The 14606-nt window shown below is 34.9% G+C and overlaps 1 protein-coding gene across 1 annotated transcript in view; it reads left to right on the forward strand.

Moving 5' to 3' along the window:
* FAM199X (family with sequence similarity 199, X-linked) overlaps positions 1-13085 on the forward strand; it is a 30308-nt gene extending 17223 nt beyond the window's left edge. The window contains exons 3-6 of the mRNA XM_055338812.1: positions 2523-2672; positions 3115-3276; positions 5787-6053; positions 7320-13085. Coding sequence (XP_055194787.1) covers positions 2523-2672; positions 3115-3276; positions 5787-6053; positions 7320-7490 — 750 coding nt within the window. The 3' untranslated portion in view covers positions 7491-13085. The remainder of the gene's footprint in view (positions 1-2522; positions 2673-3114; positions 3277-5786; positions 6054-7319) is intronic.
* Positions 13086-14606: the final 1521 nt, after the last annotated feature.

Below are 14606 nucleotides of genomic sequence, written 5' to 3' on the forward strand. Positions count from 1 at the left end.
ATCCCTAGCATTGACTTTCTGTTTTAATTATATTGGTCTCCTTATCCTCATCCTATTTTCTTTAAATCTGTGGTTTTACCAAGTTATTCTCCTTATTTGAATGCCTTCTCCTTTTCCCCATTCTGTAATTCTGAGACTACCTTTTGAAACTTCACCCACTTTAGCAGCATGTGGCATTCTCTGATGGCTTTTGCTACCATTTAAAGGATACAAAATTATGGAAAGAGATGGAAAACACATGCTTATTGAGTGTTGCCTTGTGCCAGGCCTATCACCTCATTTAAATTTCTCAACAATCCTTTGAGATAGGTGGCATTAACCATAACTCTGGGGCTCAAAGAAGAAAACTAACTTCCATAAGATCACCTGGCTAGTGAGCAGTAGAACTGGGATTTAACTCTGGCATCCTTTTACTTCTCCCTGAAGAAAATGGCCAAAGAACCACTGTTGCTTTATTTGCCATCCCCCAACCCCAGCAAACGCATAAACAGAACCAAAGGCACAAATTAAATGCTTAACATATAGTCTGTTACCTAGCAGATGTTCACTAAAGATTTAGATAAACATTTTTCTTAAATTTTGAGAGTCTACATATTTTGATAGTTCCTTTACCTAATACATCAAAGGAGCTTGAAGTAGAGGAGGCCTTTCATCTGATATGGACTGTTTCATTTTGTTTTAGGAACCCCAGGGAGATCTTTAATGTAAGTAGTGTTGTGATTTGAAATCTTTCAAAGGGAAAGTAGCAAAACATTTTCATTTTTGACATTAAAGCCTGAAAGATGACCTTCATCTATTCAGCAATCATTCTCTCATGACACTGACTAGATAACATCAGGGCTAAGGGTGAATGAACAATTCCAGCAATGTTAATGAGATTTTAATGGAAGTCATACAAATTGTTGGTAGTCATTTATGTACTTGGACTTATCAGTGACTATTAAAATGAAAATGTGGTTTTTAACATTAGTAGCTAACTTAAGAGAATTTCATTCTAAGCATCATGGTCACCTTGCATAGTGATCAACCCTATTTCTGTGTCTTCGTTAGTCTCTTCTATGCAGTTGACTCCCCATTGCCTGTCACCTTATAGCTCTTCTAAGTTTTAATCCTGCAGCTTTAACTCACTGCTAGATATTTTTGTTGATGATCTGTCATTTCAAATCTAGCATTTGTCATTTGCTATTTTGTATAATTGAATGTTTGTGTTATAATATTATCTTCCCCAGTAGGAGTTTTTGTATAAGGACCATGACTTAAAATCCTTTGAATCCCCTGTACCTATTAGAATGATACAGGTATGGTAGGAGGCCAGGTGTGTGAGTGTAATAATCTTCATGGCTAAAGTAGCTTTTATCTTTTGGTAACTTCAAAAGCCTAGTAAATCATCCAGAGTTGAGATGCAATTGCAAAGGACAACAACAAAAAGGTGGTATTTTGTACCTTGTAAAAATGAAAGCATTTATCTTTTAAAATTATGTACTACTTGTAGAAGAAATTATTTTTTGGATGAATGACTTAAATTTACTTGTTTATTTTAAAAAGTTTATTTATTTAAGTATATCTCTACACACAACATGGGGCTCAAACTTATGACCCTCAGATCAAGTGTTGCATGCTCCTCCAACTGAGCCAGCCAGGTGTCTCTAAACACATTTATTTAAAATTAAATCCATTCTGGCTTGTGGAGGTGACAAATATGTTTATTACCCTGATTGTGGTGATAGTTTCATGGGCATATGCATATGTCCAAAGTTCTCAAATTATATATATTAGATATGTACTATTCTTTGTATCCCTTTGGACTCAAGATAATTGCTAAAAAATTAAATCCGTTCTAACTGGCTTATAATAGACAATATAAAAATTATAACACTTATTTTTGGTGTTCATCTCACTTTAAACTGATTTTCTGTGTATTAGTCTTTCTCACTTTTCTCCTTTGTCTATCCATTGTCTCAGTATTTTTTCTAATTTTTCTGTCATAAAACTCTGATCTTTAAAGTGTTTTTGCTCTATATTAACAGCATATTTTAAATTATTTTAATTGCCTTGAGGTTGTTAATACTGACTTGAGCACAAGGACCATGGCTTATTTGTCTTTATATTGGCAGTATTTCCAGCATAGTGTTGAGCAAAATGCCAAGTCATGGCAGATCCTTCCCATCTCCTGAGATGGAATCCAATGTTCCTTATTCATCATGCTGTATAACCCCTAGCCTACATTCACATTGTGAAATAAAAACCCTAATGATGATTGACTCTTAAGTTCGCATTTTATTAACAAGTCTTGATTATGAATTTAAGATTTTGGGAAATATCTCATTCAACAAGTGACTGTATAGAAAGAATATGTTGATGTTGCTGCTTTGTCTAAAATAGGAGTGAATCAGAATTAATGTCTCGTTATTCTGTATTTGTCATTAAAATGTAATTTTTAATCAATATGTAATATGTTGTGCTATTTAAAGTGTATTTTTGAAAAATTTTGCTTTTCCTACCCCCTTCTTATTTTTATAAAGTTACCAGGCAGTGACATTGCTAGTGGGAGTGATGTACTTTCTGATGTCATACCCAGTATTCCGAGTTCACCTTGCCTGCTTCCTAAAAAGAAAAATAAGCACCGGAATTTAGATGAACTTCCTTGGAGTGCAATGACAAATGATGAGCAGGTAGGGATCTTGACATTTTTTTTAAAGATTTTATTTTTTTATTTGTTTATTCATGAGGGACACACACACACAGGCAGAGACACAGGCAGAGGGAGAAGCAGGCTCCATGCAGGGAGCCCGACGTGGAACCTGATCCCAGGTCCTCAGGATCACGCCCTGGGCTGAAGGCGGCACTAATCTGCTGAGCCACCCGGGCTGCCTGGATCTTGACATTCTTAATTGAAAGCATATATGTAGAGATTACATGAAGCTCAGTGTATTACCTATTTAAAGCTACTAGGTAAATGTGGATTGCCTAGTAAAATCTGAGTGAGGGCTTTAACTGTTTTTGCAGGGAACAAATATCATAAGTGCTTTTGATGTTTGAAACACATTATAAATGACATTAAAATATCAGAAGTTTTGGCATTGATCTTGTTTATTATAATTTTTCATCACATAGGTGGAATATATTGAGTATCTGAGTCGTAAAGTCAGTACGGAGATGGGTCTTCGGGAGCAACTTGATATTATAAAAATAATTGATCCTTCGGCTCAAATTTCCCCTACGGACAGTGAGTTTATTATTGAACTTAACTGTCTCACAGATGAAAAACTGAAGCAGGTATGTAAAGAAAATACAGATTGTATAGCTATTAACAAAACCATTATTTTATAAAATGTAGACTTGGATAATCGTATGTTAAAATACACAAATAATTAAGGTCTAAATCACTGCTGTGAGATGTAATATTAGAAAAAATGATGGCAATATTTGAGAGCACATGGTTGTAAGGTTTTAGGTACATCTCACCTGGCAATACCTTTCTGGGATCATGTGGATCTAGGACCTGCTGTTTAGTTGTGTAGGCTTTGAAACTTAATTTTACCACTTAAGGGATGGTTATGCTATTTATTTTAACTCACCTTTAAAAAGAGTGATTGACAGAATCAAAACACTGATTATTGAGAGCTATCTATACTCGAGTGAACATCTGAATTGGGAGATTTGAGTAATCTTATGGAGTAATTGAGCCTGTGTAGGGTAAAATGTAATTTTCATTCAGCTATTTTGAAATACACATTTCTTTATCTCCATTTTTCTTTGGTACATAGGTGAATGAATACTTATGTTCTATTTTCGTTTTTTAAAAGCTTTTTTTTTTTGCATTTATCATCGCTTGTAAAAATGTTTTTATTCAGTATTTCTCTCAACAGACATACTATAATTTTTACATTCCAGCTCATTTTCTATTAGTATTGAAATTGATGCCCTGCATTTGAAGACAGGTACCATGGGCCCCTAGCTAAGATTTAGGAAACACCCTAATCTTAGATATAATCAGGAGCTTACTTAAATCATATTGAGACCTTTAAAAAATGCCTAATCTGATTTGTTCTGTTGTTAGTTTCTCTGAGTGTTATTTTCTTTTTTTTTTAGGATTTATTTTTTAGAGCAAGCGAGCAGTGGGAGGGGCAGAGGGAAAGAGAGAAACTTCAGCAAATTCCATGCTCAGTGCAGAGCCCAGCGCAGGGCTTGATTTCATGACCCTGAGATCAGGACCTGAGCTGAAATCAAGAGCTGAACACCTAACCGATTATGCCACCCAGCACCCTGAGTGTTATTTTCTTAGAATCCTAAATTCTGGAGGCTAGTAGCCTTCCATTTGCTGATTATTTTATATGTTTTAAAAATATAGCTCCATAATATATATCCTAGAATTTTGAACAATGTCAATTTTTCTAGTACTTGTTTGTACATTTAGAGATTTCTTTCATCCTTATAGTCTACTTATGTACATCTGTAGCAGTTTTTTATTTGATTTATTTAACAATGTTAAGTGTCTGTTATGTATTAAATATTAGGATACAAAAGAGTTTAAAAAATGATCCTTGTCTTCACAGTGTCTACAACTCAAGAAAGAGCCAAAGAAATCAATGTAGGTTATAATCCAAGATCATAAATCTGTATTATAATACAGATACAATCATATTATAAAACAATAAATGTTATTTTTATTTCTTTATAATTACTGTCTTTTACTCGATTTGTTAAACATCTGTTACAATCCAAGTTCTTTTTTTGGGGGTATACTCCTCAAAAGCAAGAACATAGATACAGTACTATTAAATAATCTATAGGCTGTATTCAGGTTATACTCGATTTTCAACCAATGTCTTGTTTTATCTCAAGATCCAATCTTTTTTTTTTAAAGTTTTTATTTAAATTCCAATTAGTTAACATACAGTGTAATATTAGTTTCAGATGTACAATTTAGTGATTCAGCACTTAGGTATAATAGCCAGTACTCATCACAAGTGCATTGTTTAATCCCCATCACCTATTCAACTCATCCCCTCACCCTCCTTCCCTCTGGTAACCATCAGTGTGTTCTCCGTATTTAAGAGTCTGTTTCTTGGTTTCTCTTCACTCTTTTCCCCCTATGCTCATTTGTTTGGCTTTTTAAATTCCACATATGAGTGAAATCATATGATATTTGTCATTCTCTGACTAACTTATTTTACCCAGGATTAATACTGTCTAGCTCCATCCACATTGCTGCAGATGGCAAGATTTCATTCTTTTTTATGTCTGAGTAATATTCCACTATGTGTGTATATATATATACACACACACACACACACACACACCATCTTCTTTATGCATTCATAAGTTGATTGACATTTGGGCTCTTTCCATAATTTACTGTTGTTGATAATGCTGGTACAAACCTAGGGGAAGCGTGTGTCCCTTTGAATTAGTTTTGTATTCTTCAGGTAAATACCTAGTAGTGCAATTTCTGGATCGTGGGATAGTACTATTTTTCACTTTTTGAGAAGCCTTCTTACTGTTATCTGGAGTGGCTGCACCAGTTTCCATTCCTACCAACAGTGCAGGAGGGTTCCTCTTCCTCCCCATCCTTGTCAATACTTGGTGTTTCTTGTGTTGTTGATTTTAGCCGTTCTGATGGGTGTGAGGGGTATCTCATTATAGTTTTGATTTGTATTTCCCTGCTGATGAGCATATCTGTAGCACTTTTGATAATGTTTTACATTATGTACAATATTCTTTTCTCCAGTATTTTCAGGTAGAATGTCAGGGAACAACACTAACCAGTGTTTGTGTGTTCCAAGGTCAGAAACTATATCAAGGAGCATAGCCCTCGCCAAAGGCCTGCAAGAGAGGCCTGGAAGAGAAGCAACTTTAGTTGTGCAAGCACCAGTGGAGTGAGCGGTGCCAGTGCCAGCGCCAGCAGCAGCAGTGCCAGCATGGTCAGTTCTGCAAGCAGCAGTGGGTCCAGTGTTGGAAACTCTGCTTCAAACTCCAGTGCCAACATGAGTCGAGCACACAGTGACAGCAACTTGTCTGCAAGTGCAGCAGAACGGATTCGGGATTCAAAAGTAAAATGTCTAATCAATACAAAACTTTACCTTTCAATATTAACATTAGTACTTCTTCATATAAATTTCTTGAAGAGTTAAAATTATCTTGCTTTCTAGATGCCTGTGGGTTTTGGCTTTAGTTGAACAAGCAGGATACTCTGCTTGAGTAAAGCCCTTCAGGCTGAGTGCTTTGAAATACTGTTTTGACCCACACCCATATCACATTCAATTTTATCTGATTTTTGTGTCTGTTTTAAGTAAATAAATTGATGGAAATAGTGAGTCTCAAGATTGCAATATTGACTAACTCACTACTGAGCAGGTCTCACTATGTTGCTGATGTTGCTGTCTATTAGCTCCTAGCAATGTTCTGCATGTCGTGTGTATGTGTTAAATGTTTTCTTAATGTTTTAATCTTGAATGTTTATTAGATCTTTTAAAAATATAAGAACACCTTCTCTAATTTCTGTCTATTTACAGTTGAAGAATTCTTTGTGATAATATTGGGCACGTAAAAAAATAGGGAGGTGTAGTGTATTTAGAATGTTTTTGTGATGCTTTAGGTAAGTTCAGTTCCTTGCAGTGGTGACAGTTTGGAGCCAACTTAAAGATAAAAAGGGTATCTCATAAGTCTTTGGGAACCCAGTAGTGACTAGAAGATACACAGTGATTCCTTCCCTGGCTTGTACCAAAGTAGAAACATAGCCATCTTTGTTGGTTGCCAGGGTATTCCTCTAGATATTCTTCATTCTTTTTTTCTTGCATCAGTTCACCAGTGACAAGGAAGAGCACCCACTGGGTTTCTAATGGGCTTTTAAGATGGTGTTTGCCTAATATGGAGAAGACGTTATTCTTTCCTGCCATTGTAAGTTGCTAGAGCTTTTGAATGAAAGATACCTTAAAAGCATAAGCATTAGAGATTTTGGCAATGTTCTCTATGTTGGCATTCAGTATTGTTTATTATGTGTTCACTCTGCAGTGACACCCATGTACCTTAATTTGGTTAAAAAAGGCTTTGGAATGATTGATTATCTATAACTAATCAAAATGATCAAATTTCAGTCCTTCCTAAGATTCACTGGTCAAATACCATAAAAATAGAATCTTGAGGCATCATTTCCCTCAGTTCATTCCAGTGGCTCACTTACTGGAACCAGGATCATACTGCAGAGGAATTTGAACATCTCCAAATATTCTGAAAATACAGAATTTGATCCCTAAAAAATTCTGAGATGGGTATGTCAGAACTGAACCTTACTGATTTAGAAATTTTTATTTTGACAGAAGCGATCCAAGCAGCGGAAGTTACAGCAGAAGGCTTTGCGCAAGAGGCAGCTGAAAGAGCAGAGGCAGGCTCGAAAGGAGAGGCTCAGTGGGCTCTTCCTTAATGAAGAAGTGCTGTCCTTGAAAGTGACTGAGGAAGACCATGAAGCAGATGTAGATGTTTTGATGTAATAAGGATGAATTTATTGGCATTCTTTTTAGGCGTTAAAGTGTTCTATCCTTTTATTTGTTTACATGCATTTTGACCAAACTTTTGGTTAGGGCTGTGCTGATGTACCATTAATATTTAAGTCCAGTGGTTCTCAGCAGGTGGTCCCCAGACCAGCAGCTTCAGCATCACCTGAGAAGTTGTTAGAAATGCATACTACCAGGCCCCATTCCAGATGCAGTGAATCAGAAACCCCGGGGGAGGGGCCCAGCATTGTGTTTTAACAACCACCAGATTATTTTGCTGCACGCAGCTCTAGTTTTAAGAACCACTAATTTAGTAAATGTTTTGACTGTTTAGACATTAGGGTGGTTAAGTGGGCTTTTTCAAGAGCTAGTACGTTTACAGTTCGGAAGATTTCAAGCTACTGCTGACAAGTAGTTTATTATGTCAGTATAGGTATATCTGTAGCGATCATAATTCAGCTTCCTTCTTAATGTTACAGTTCCTCAGTTTGCTTTTTCTAAAGGCCATAGCATAATTCTTAATTCTTAGTAGACATCTTTTTTTGAGGTTGTGGGGGGTGGGGTGTGGATTGCTGTTTACAATAGTGCCTTCATTAGCTTTAGTTCTGTTTTCATTTGTTAACTCAAATGTGTAAAAATAGGCACTAATGTCTTTCCTGTTAGATTTGTTTTTCACTTTCTGTAAATTCAGAATCCTTTTGTAAGTGATTACTACTGAGGAAATGTTACTAGTAGCTGAACTTTAGACTTGATGCTATATTGATTAATACTCAAATGGAGGAAGCAATTAAGCAAAACATCCAATTCTGCTTTTCTGCTGCTTCCTGAAATTTTAGGGTGTGAATCTGTCTCAAAGGCAGGAACTGTATCTTAAGTTCTTTTGTAGGTCATTTTTTCCAGCACAGCTCTGATTTTTAAATATTTGGTATAACAGCTTCTGGCATGTAAACCGGTAAATGTTCAAAGTTAACTAAAGAAAACCCTTACAGTTCTCCGAAACTTCTCTTTAAAGCACCAGAAATACACAGAACAGTGAGATAATAGGAAAAAAAATCCTGAGCTTGTTGGCTCTTAATAGAAGTCTAATTGTAGATGTGAAATCATGGAGTTTCTTTAAATGTTTTCATAGAGTTATCATGAACACTAGAAGTAGTGTGATTCCTTTTCTTCTACCACATGTCTTTAAACACTCATATGGGTTAAAGAAGATGGAAACTGGTACTACTGACAATCAAGCTGCTTTCTGATTTTCATGATTTTCTTTTTATTGTGGATAACTTTTGGGAGGTAATCATAATTCTGTAGGAGGAGTTGTGATCAATATTTTTTTAAACTCTAGAGTCAGAGGATGATAGGATTTTTACTTTTTTAAACTATCATATCAAATAACTCATTAAGAAAGAGATTGACTTAAATCGTTAATTCTCAGTTGATAAAAACCTTTGCTTGCAATCGTGTTTTGAAAACCTGATTTTACTTTACTTCCTTGAAGGTTAAAGAATTGAAACTGAGGATGAAAAGTGATGTATTTTGCAGCTTTGCTGAGATCTGTGGTATGGTTATGAGATTTTGAAGACTACTAAATTTATACTTTAAAATTTTACTAAGATGAAAGTATGTATATATGGTTATCAGTTGGAGTACTCCCTCTGACTTTCCTTTTACCCTTTCTTAGATGCTCCTAACCAGCTTAGAGGGCCCAAAGAAAGCTTGAGGTAGGACCCGAAAATACTTTGAGGAAAGTGGAAAGGGTCAACCTCATTGTGTTTTCCCTTCCAAGTAAGAAGGAGAGAAGAGCAAATACAGCTGAATTTTCTGCCTGCTCTTAGCAAAAGCAAAATCTGGAGAATGATTTATCTGTTCTCTTTACCTACTCTTCCAGGAAAACAGGCCACTTTTGGAGACCATAGAGCAGCATTTATCTGTTAAATACTTGGAAACAATTGACCAGTAAAAGAAAATCCTAACATGGTCATGATATAATAAGATCAATTTTTCTACTCTCCCAACAGTCACATAGTCTTATTACCTTAGATTTAACTTAAGTCGCTATGAAACAAGTTTACCAAAGTACCGCAAAGCCAATTTTAAAAGTTTATAAGGATTTGAGTTTTTATAGTAAAGTATGCCATGAAATTTTATGTAAATCTGTATGCACTGTCTTTACTATAAATTAGAGATTGCCCATAAAGTTGGTTTAGAGGAGATTGAAAATAATTCTTTTAATTAAAAGAAAAAATTAAAACAACTTGGGTTTGCTTATGATGTGGGAGAGGGAGATTATCAAGTCTTTCTCCATCTCTCCTGACATTAGAAAAAAAACCCAGCAGTAAAAGACAAAAAGTTTTGTTTTTGTTAATGGGCTATACTGTGTTTTTTTCTTTTTTAATATCTCATGTAGATAATTCAAGTTTGAATTCTTTCTTGGAATAAGTAATAATTTATTTAGTCTGGTATATCTGAGTTTAAGACCAATCCAACTCACTATTTTTTCTTTTTAAAAATAAATCTAACCTATTAATAAAAATGTGAGACTCATTTGCTCCAGTGTAGAGCATCTGTAGAGAACTGACACTGGAGCAAATAAGTTTCTTCCCCTTTAAACACAACCCTTGTTAACTTAGGGCATAATAATTTCCCTCAGATTCTTTGTAGAACATTTTATTAGAGATCTTATATGTATGTTTAATTATATATCAATAAAACTGGAAAAAAGAGCTCTTGTAGAAGTCTGTCAGTCCCTACCATAGGTATGAACCTTGAATTAAATAAGATGGCATGTCTTTTTCTACAATTTTACAACTGAATTAAAGTAGTATACTGTTAGGTGGTATATAAAGGGTAGTTCATTCTGCCCGAACAAGAACTTAGAATAAAATGACACTTTTTCTCATGAGACTTATCTTTTTTGTTTTTAAAGATTTTATTTATTCATGAGAGACACAGAGAGAGAAAGGCAGAGACACAGGCAGAGGGAGAATCAGGCTCCATGCAGGGAGCCTGATGTGAAACTTTATCCGAGGACTCCTGGATAACACCCTGAGCTGAAGGCAGATGCTTAACCGGTGAGCGACCCAGGCGTCCCTCATGAGACTTGTATCTTTTGTTAGGCTGGGGCAGTTTTGTCCATTTCCTTAGCCCTTTGGATTAACTAGATAGATACTGCTGAATTAATCCCAGAAACTGACTTGTAATTTAATGACTCTATGGATTGGGTGGACATCTCATTTTATTTAACTCTTATAAGTGTTAATTCCCTCTTAAAGGAAAAATTCCTAGAAACTACTGTATAAAGGTATCCAGATTCTGATGAGCTTTAAAATTAGTGAAGTTTTCAAATATCTTCATATTTAAAGCCAAAAATGTTATTAGTACATGACAAATAGAGAAGTCCTGTTTCCAGATTCTCTAGCAGAGATTTTCGTTCATGGCTTACTTTTTAATAGCCTCATGTGCCTTAAAGGTGAATTCTATACTTTTTCTCAATATCAGGCTTTTTCAAACTCAAAAAAAATCTAAACATTGTAATTTGTTTTCTAAAATGTCCTTGCTGTTGGATATCAGTAAGCAAAACCGTTAAATTGAACCAGTCAGTGACAATAGAGCGTATTAACAAAACACTAATCTTTCAGATATTAAATTTCATTAACATGACTTTATTTGTGGCCCACCTTGATCACTGAAGAACATTGAAAGTTATCTAAAGTATAGCTTAATGTACTCTCTCATTTTTTTCCCCTGAAAAAGGTCATAAGCCAGAATGCTTTTTTTAAAACCAGATAATTCTTAGTGTCTGGAGAGATAATATTCAAGACAAAAGCACTTCAAGAACAGAGATAATATAGCAGCTTGATTCCCTTGTTATAACTTTAGGGATTCTTTGCATTCATTTGTGTAATAGCTGGAATGCTCCCCTCCCCTTTAACAAATTACCTATTAGCTCTTCTGTCTTCAAGAAATGTTTGCTTAGAATCGGGAGGGGATTACTGAAAGTCAGTTTATAGTTTGAGACAGTTGATAGGAGAATTCCCAGTCCTATTCAAATATGGTATTGATGGTGAGCACACTGCCATTCAACATTTCTAAACTTAGAGGTAAATCTAATCCTTAAAAGGACTATTAGTTAGAAAATAAGTATTTGTATACACATGTATCATGGTAACTTTAGATTCATTTTAAGTCTGACAAAGTAAGATAAATTCTATCTTTACAATGGAATTATGCTAAGTGGGTGAGAAACTTCTGAAAGATATTTAGACCTAGGCATCTCTGTCAGTATAGTATCTGGAACATAGCTCCTTCGAATTCTAGCTTAAATCTCATTTCTGTGGAAAATAATTGACTTATTCCTAAGGCTCAGAAGGAACTCCAAAGAGTCCTCTAATTAACCGGCTATTAATAGAGTACAGAAGTTGCATGCTATTGCTGCATATCAGAGTTGACTCACTAAAATTTTATTTTCATATTTTTTCTAATATTAAAATTATTTATTTTCAGCCCCCCTCACAATTTTATTTTAAATTAAGTTTATTAATGTTTTAACCTAGATCACATGGTGGTAAGTTAATTTTTAATTTGGCATTCATACTGAACTCTGAAAACCTGGTTTAGTCTTCTTTGATTTTAATATATAGTATTTTTTTCTTTATTGTCAAGTTTGTTACATCTTTGTGGTCAGTGGAATCTGTGGAAATCTGTGGGTTTTTTTGTGGTGAGGGGTAGGGGTAGAAAAGAGAATTGCTCCAATTATACATATGCATTTTGACTATATAAAGGTAGTTGTAGAATTAATATGTATAAATGACAAGTTAACACTTACCTATTCTGACTTGTTCTAAGGAACAGTAGCCTGAAGCCATGGCTTGTTTTCTGGAGCTGCTTGCTCTTCAATAGTAGCTGACCAATTAGATTTAAGTTTGGACTTTGGGGTTAGGTTATCTAGCTGAGGCTTTTAGGAATGGAGCAGACTATTTCTGTTCGTATAGTGGATCAATTTTATTTCCTCTTTGAGAACTCTAATTTAGGTATAGGTATTATCCATTCTGAATCTTTGTGTTGGGAGTTTAATAGGACTGTTGTCAAAAGCTATTAAAGATAATTACAAGTATATGTAAAACATTTGACAGATGGTTAAAAATTTCATTTTTTTTAGTTTCAAAGGTTAGTTTTGTAGCATCAATATCATAACCAAAGCAAGTAGGAAGTTGGCTGGTTTGGAGAATCTTCAAGTAGTCTTAAATACTGTAACGTATCAGATTGTTAACCAGGATTTTTTTCCTGTATTTCTGCTAAATGTATTACTATATTAATGCACTTTTGTATATATAACTGTCTTCTGTACATTCTGTACTTACTACAGTGTATATAAAGGCTGTTTTTCCTGAAAAGTGTAAGGAAATACAATAGCTGTAACACAAGTCGTTTCTATTTTGAGTTCCTTCTTGTACTTGAAAGTAGTAGTTCTGTAGTTAAATCTAAATGTGTACGTATGGTTGTACTTAAAATGGGAAATGTGGCAGAATTGTCTTTTGAAGCTGAATATCAGACTGAACAGTGTTGTTTTGGGTATTAAAAACTCTTGTAATATTTTAATTGTTTCTTTTGATGTACCATGGGCTTTTTCAAACCCCACTGCTGCTTACCACTTTATACTTCAGAATCCACTCCTCTACATGTTCCATCCCAGAACATTTATCAACAGAAAAGAATTAGGTCTCCTCTCTTTTGCTCACAGTTTGGTTAAGGATCCATAAACTTTTGTTTTGTGAAAGCCAGAATTTCCCAAATGTCCTTGGCAAATCATTTTTCTGGAGAGATCAGATTTCTAGGGAGAGTAGCATTCATTGTATGTGAAAATTAGGTCTGTCTTTTGTTTACAAAAATGAGATCTATTTTCCTTATATATTAATCTAGAGTCTTTTTAGGTTGTAATTCTAGAAAAATGTGAGCAGTTTTCTGTAGTTTCAGAAGCAATTCAACTTTCAGCAGCAACTCTATCTCTTGCCACTAGAGGGAGGTCTGTGGTTGCTCTCCTGAAAACGTCTTAGCTGCTTTTCTTTTAATTTCAGAGGTTGAAATCAACCTTATTTCAAAGTTCCTTTTGTGATATTAAATACTTTCATTTATTAGTGGAAGGTAAATTAATTGAGCTTGTTTAATAAAGCAAATCTTATGCTTTTCTGTAATCTTCAATTTTTAATAAATGTGAGTTAGCTATTAAGTGAAGTGTGTGTGTATGTGTGTGTGTGTGTGTGTGTGTGTGTGTGTGTGTGTGTAGTTCTTCTCTTAGGTACTTTAGAACTGCACTGTCCACTGTGGTAGCCACTAGCCACATGTGGCTATTTAAATGAATTAAATAAAATTTGAAATTTAGTTCCTTGGTCCCATTAGCAATACTTCGAGTACCCAGTAGCCACATATAACAAGAGGAACACCACCATCACAGGAAATTCCACTGAACAATCTAGAGATTTGATGTTTTATGTAGTGGTCACTATCCTCATCTTACCAGTGAACAGTAACCAGTGATTCCAAATTGCTGCCCACAGTTAACTATTGTAGGTGATTGGTGTGAGAGGGAGAACAAGCTGTGTTTCACTTTTCTACTTTAATAAAGCCACTACCAAAGTTGGGACTTTGGTGGTTTAATGGAGAAACTTCTCAAATATTGAGTATTTCATTGGACTATGAATAAGATTTCTTAAAGACTCCATTTTTCAAAACTGCTTAGTGTGTTTCTTTACTCTTGTGATGTGGGAGCCTTAATAGAGTCACTGTTACTTGAGACTGACAATCCTCTGCCCTTTCCCAATTAGTTTGAATCTCCTGGTTAAGTGGTGTTTTTATATTACATTATCTGTGTTTCTTAGTAATAGGTTGATAGATACTAGATTTAGGTACAATGTTATTTCCCTTTGTAATGGTTAAATAACATTTTTAACACTTCAGTTTGTTCATCTGGTTGCCAGGATCTCATATGCTTGTTTTTCTTTTAAAAACAGCAGATAACTGAATTTATGTATTTTCACGTTTGTCTTATAAAAATCATCAAGTAAGGGATCCCTGGGTGGCGCAGCGGTTTGGCGCCTGCCTTTGGCCCAGGGCGCGATCCTG

The sequence above is a fragment of the Nyctereutes procyonoides genome, unplaced genomic scaffold (assembly GCF_905146905.1).
Source record: "Nyctereutes procyonoides isolate TBG_1078 unplaced genomic scaffold, NYPRO_anot_genome, whole genome shotgun sequence".
NCBI lineage: Eukaryota > Metazoa > Chordata > Mammalia > Carnivora > Canidae > Nyctereutes > Nyctereutes procyonoides.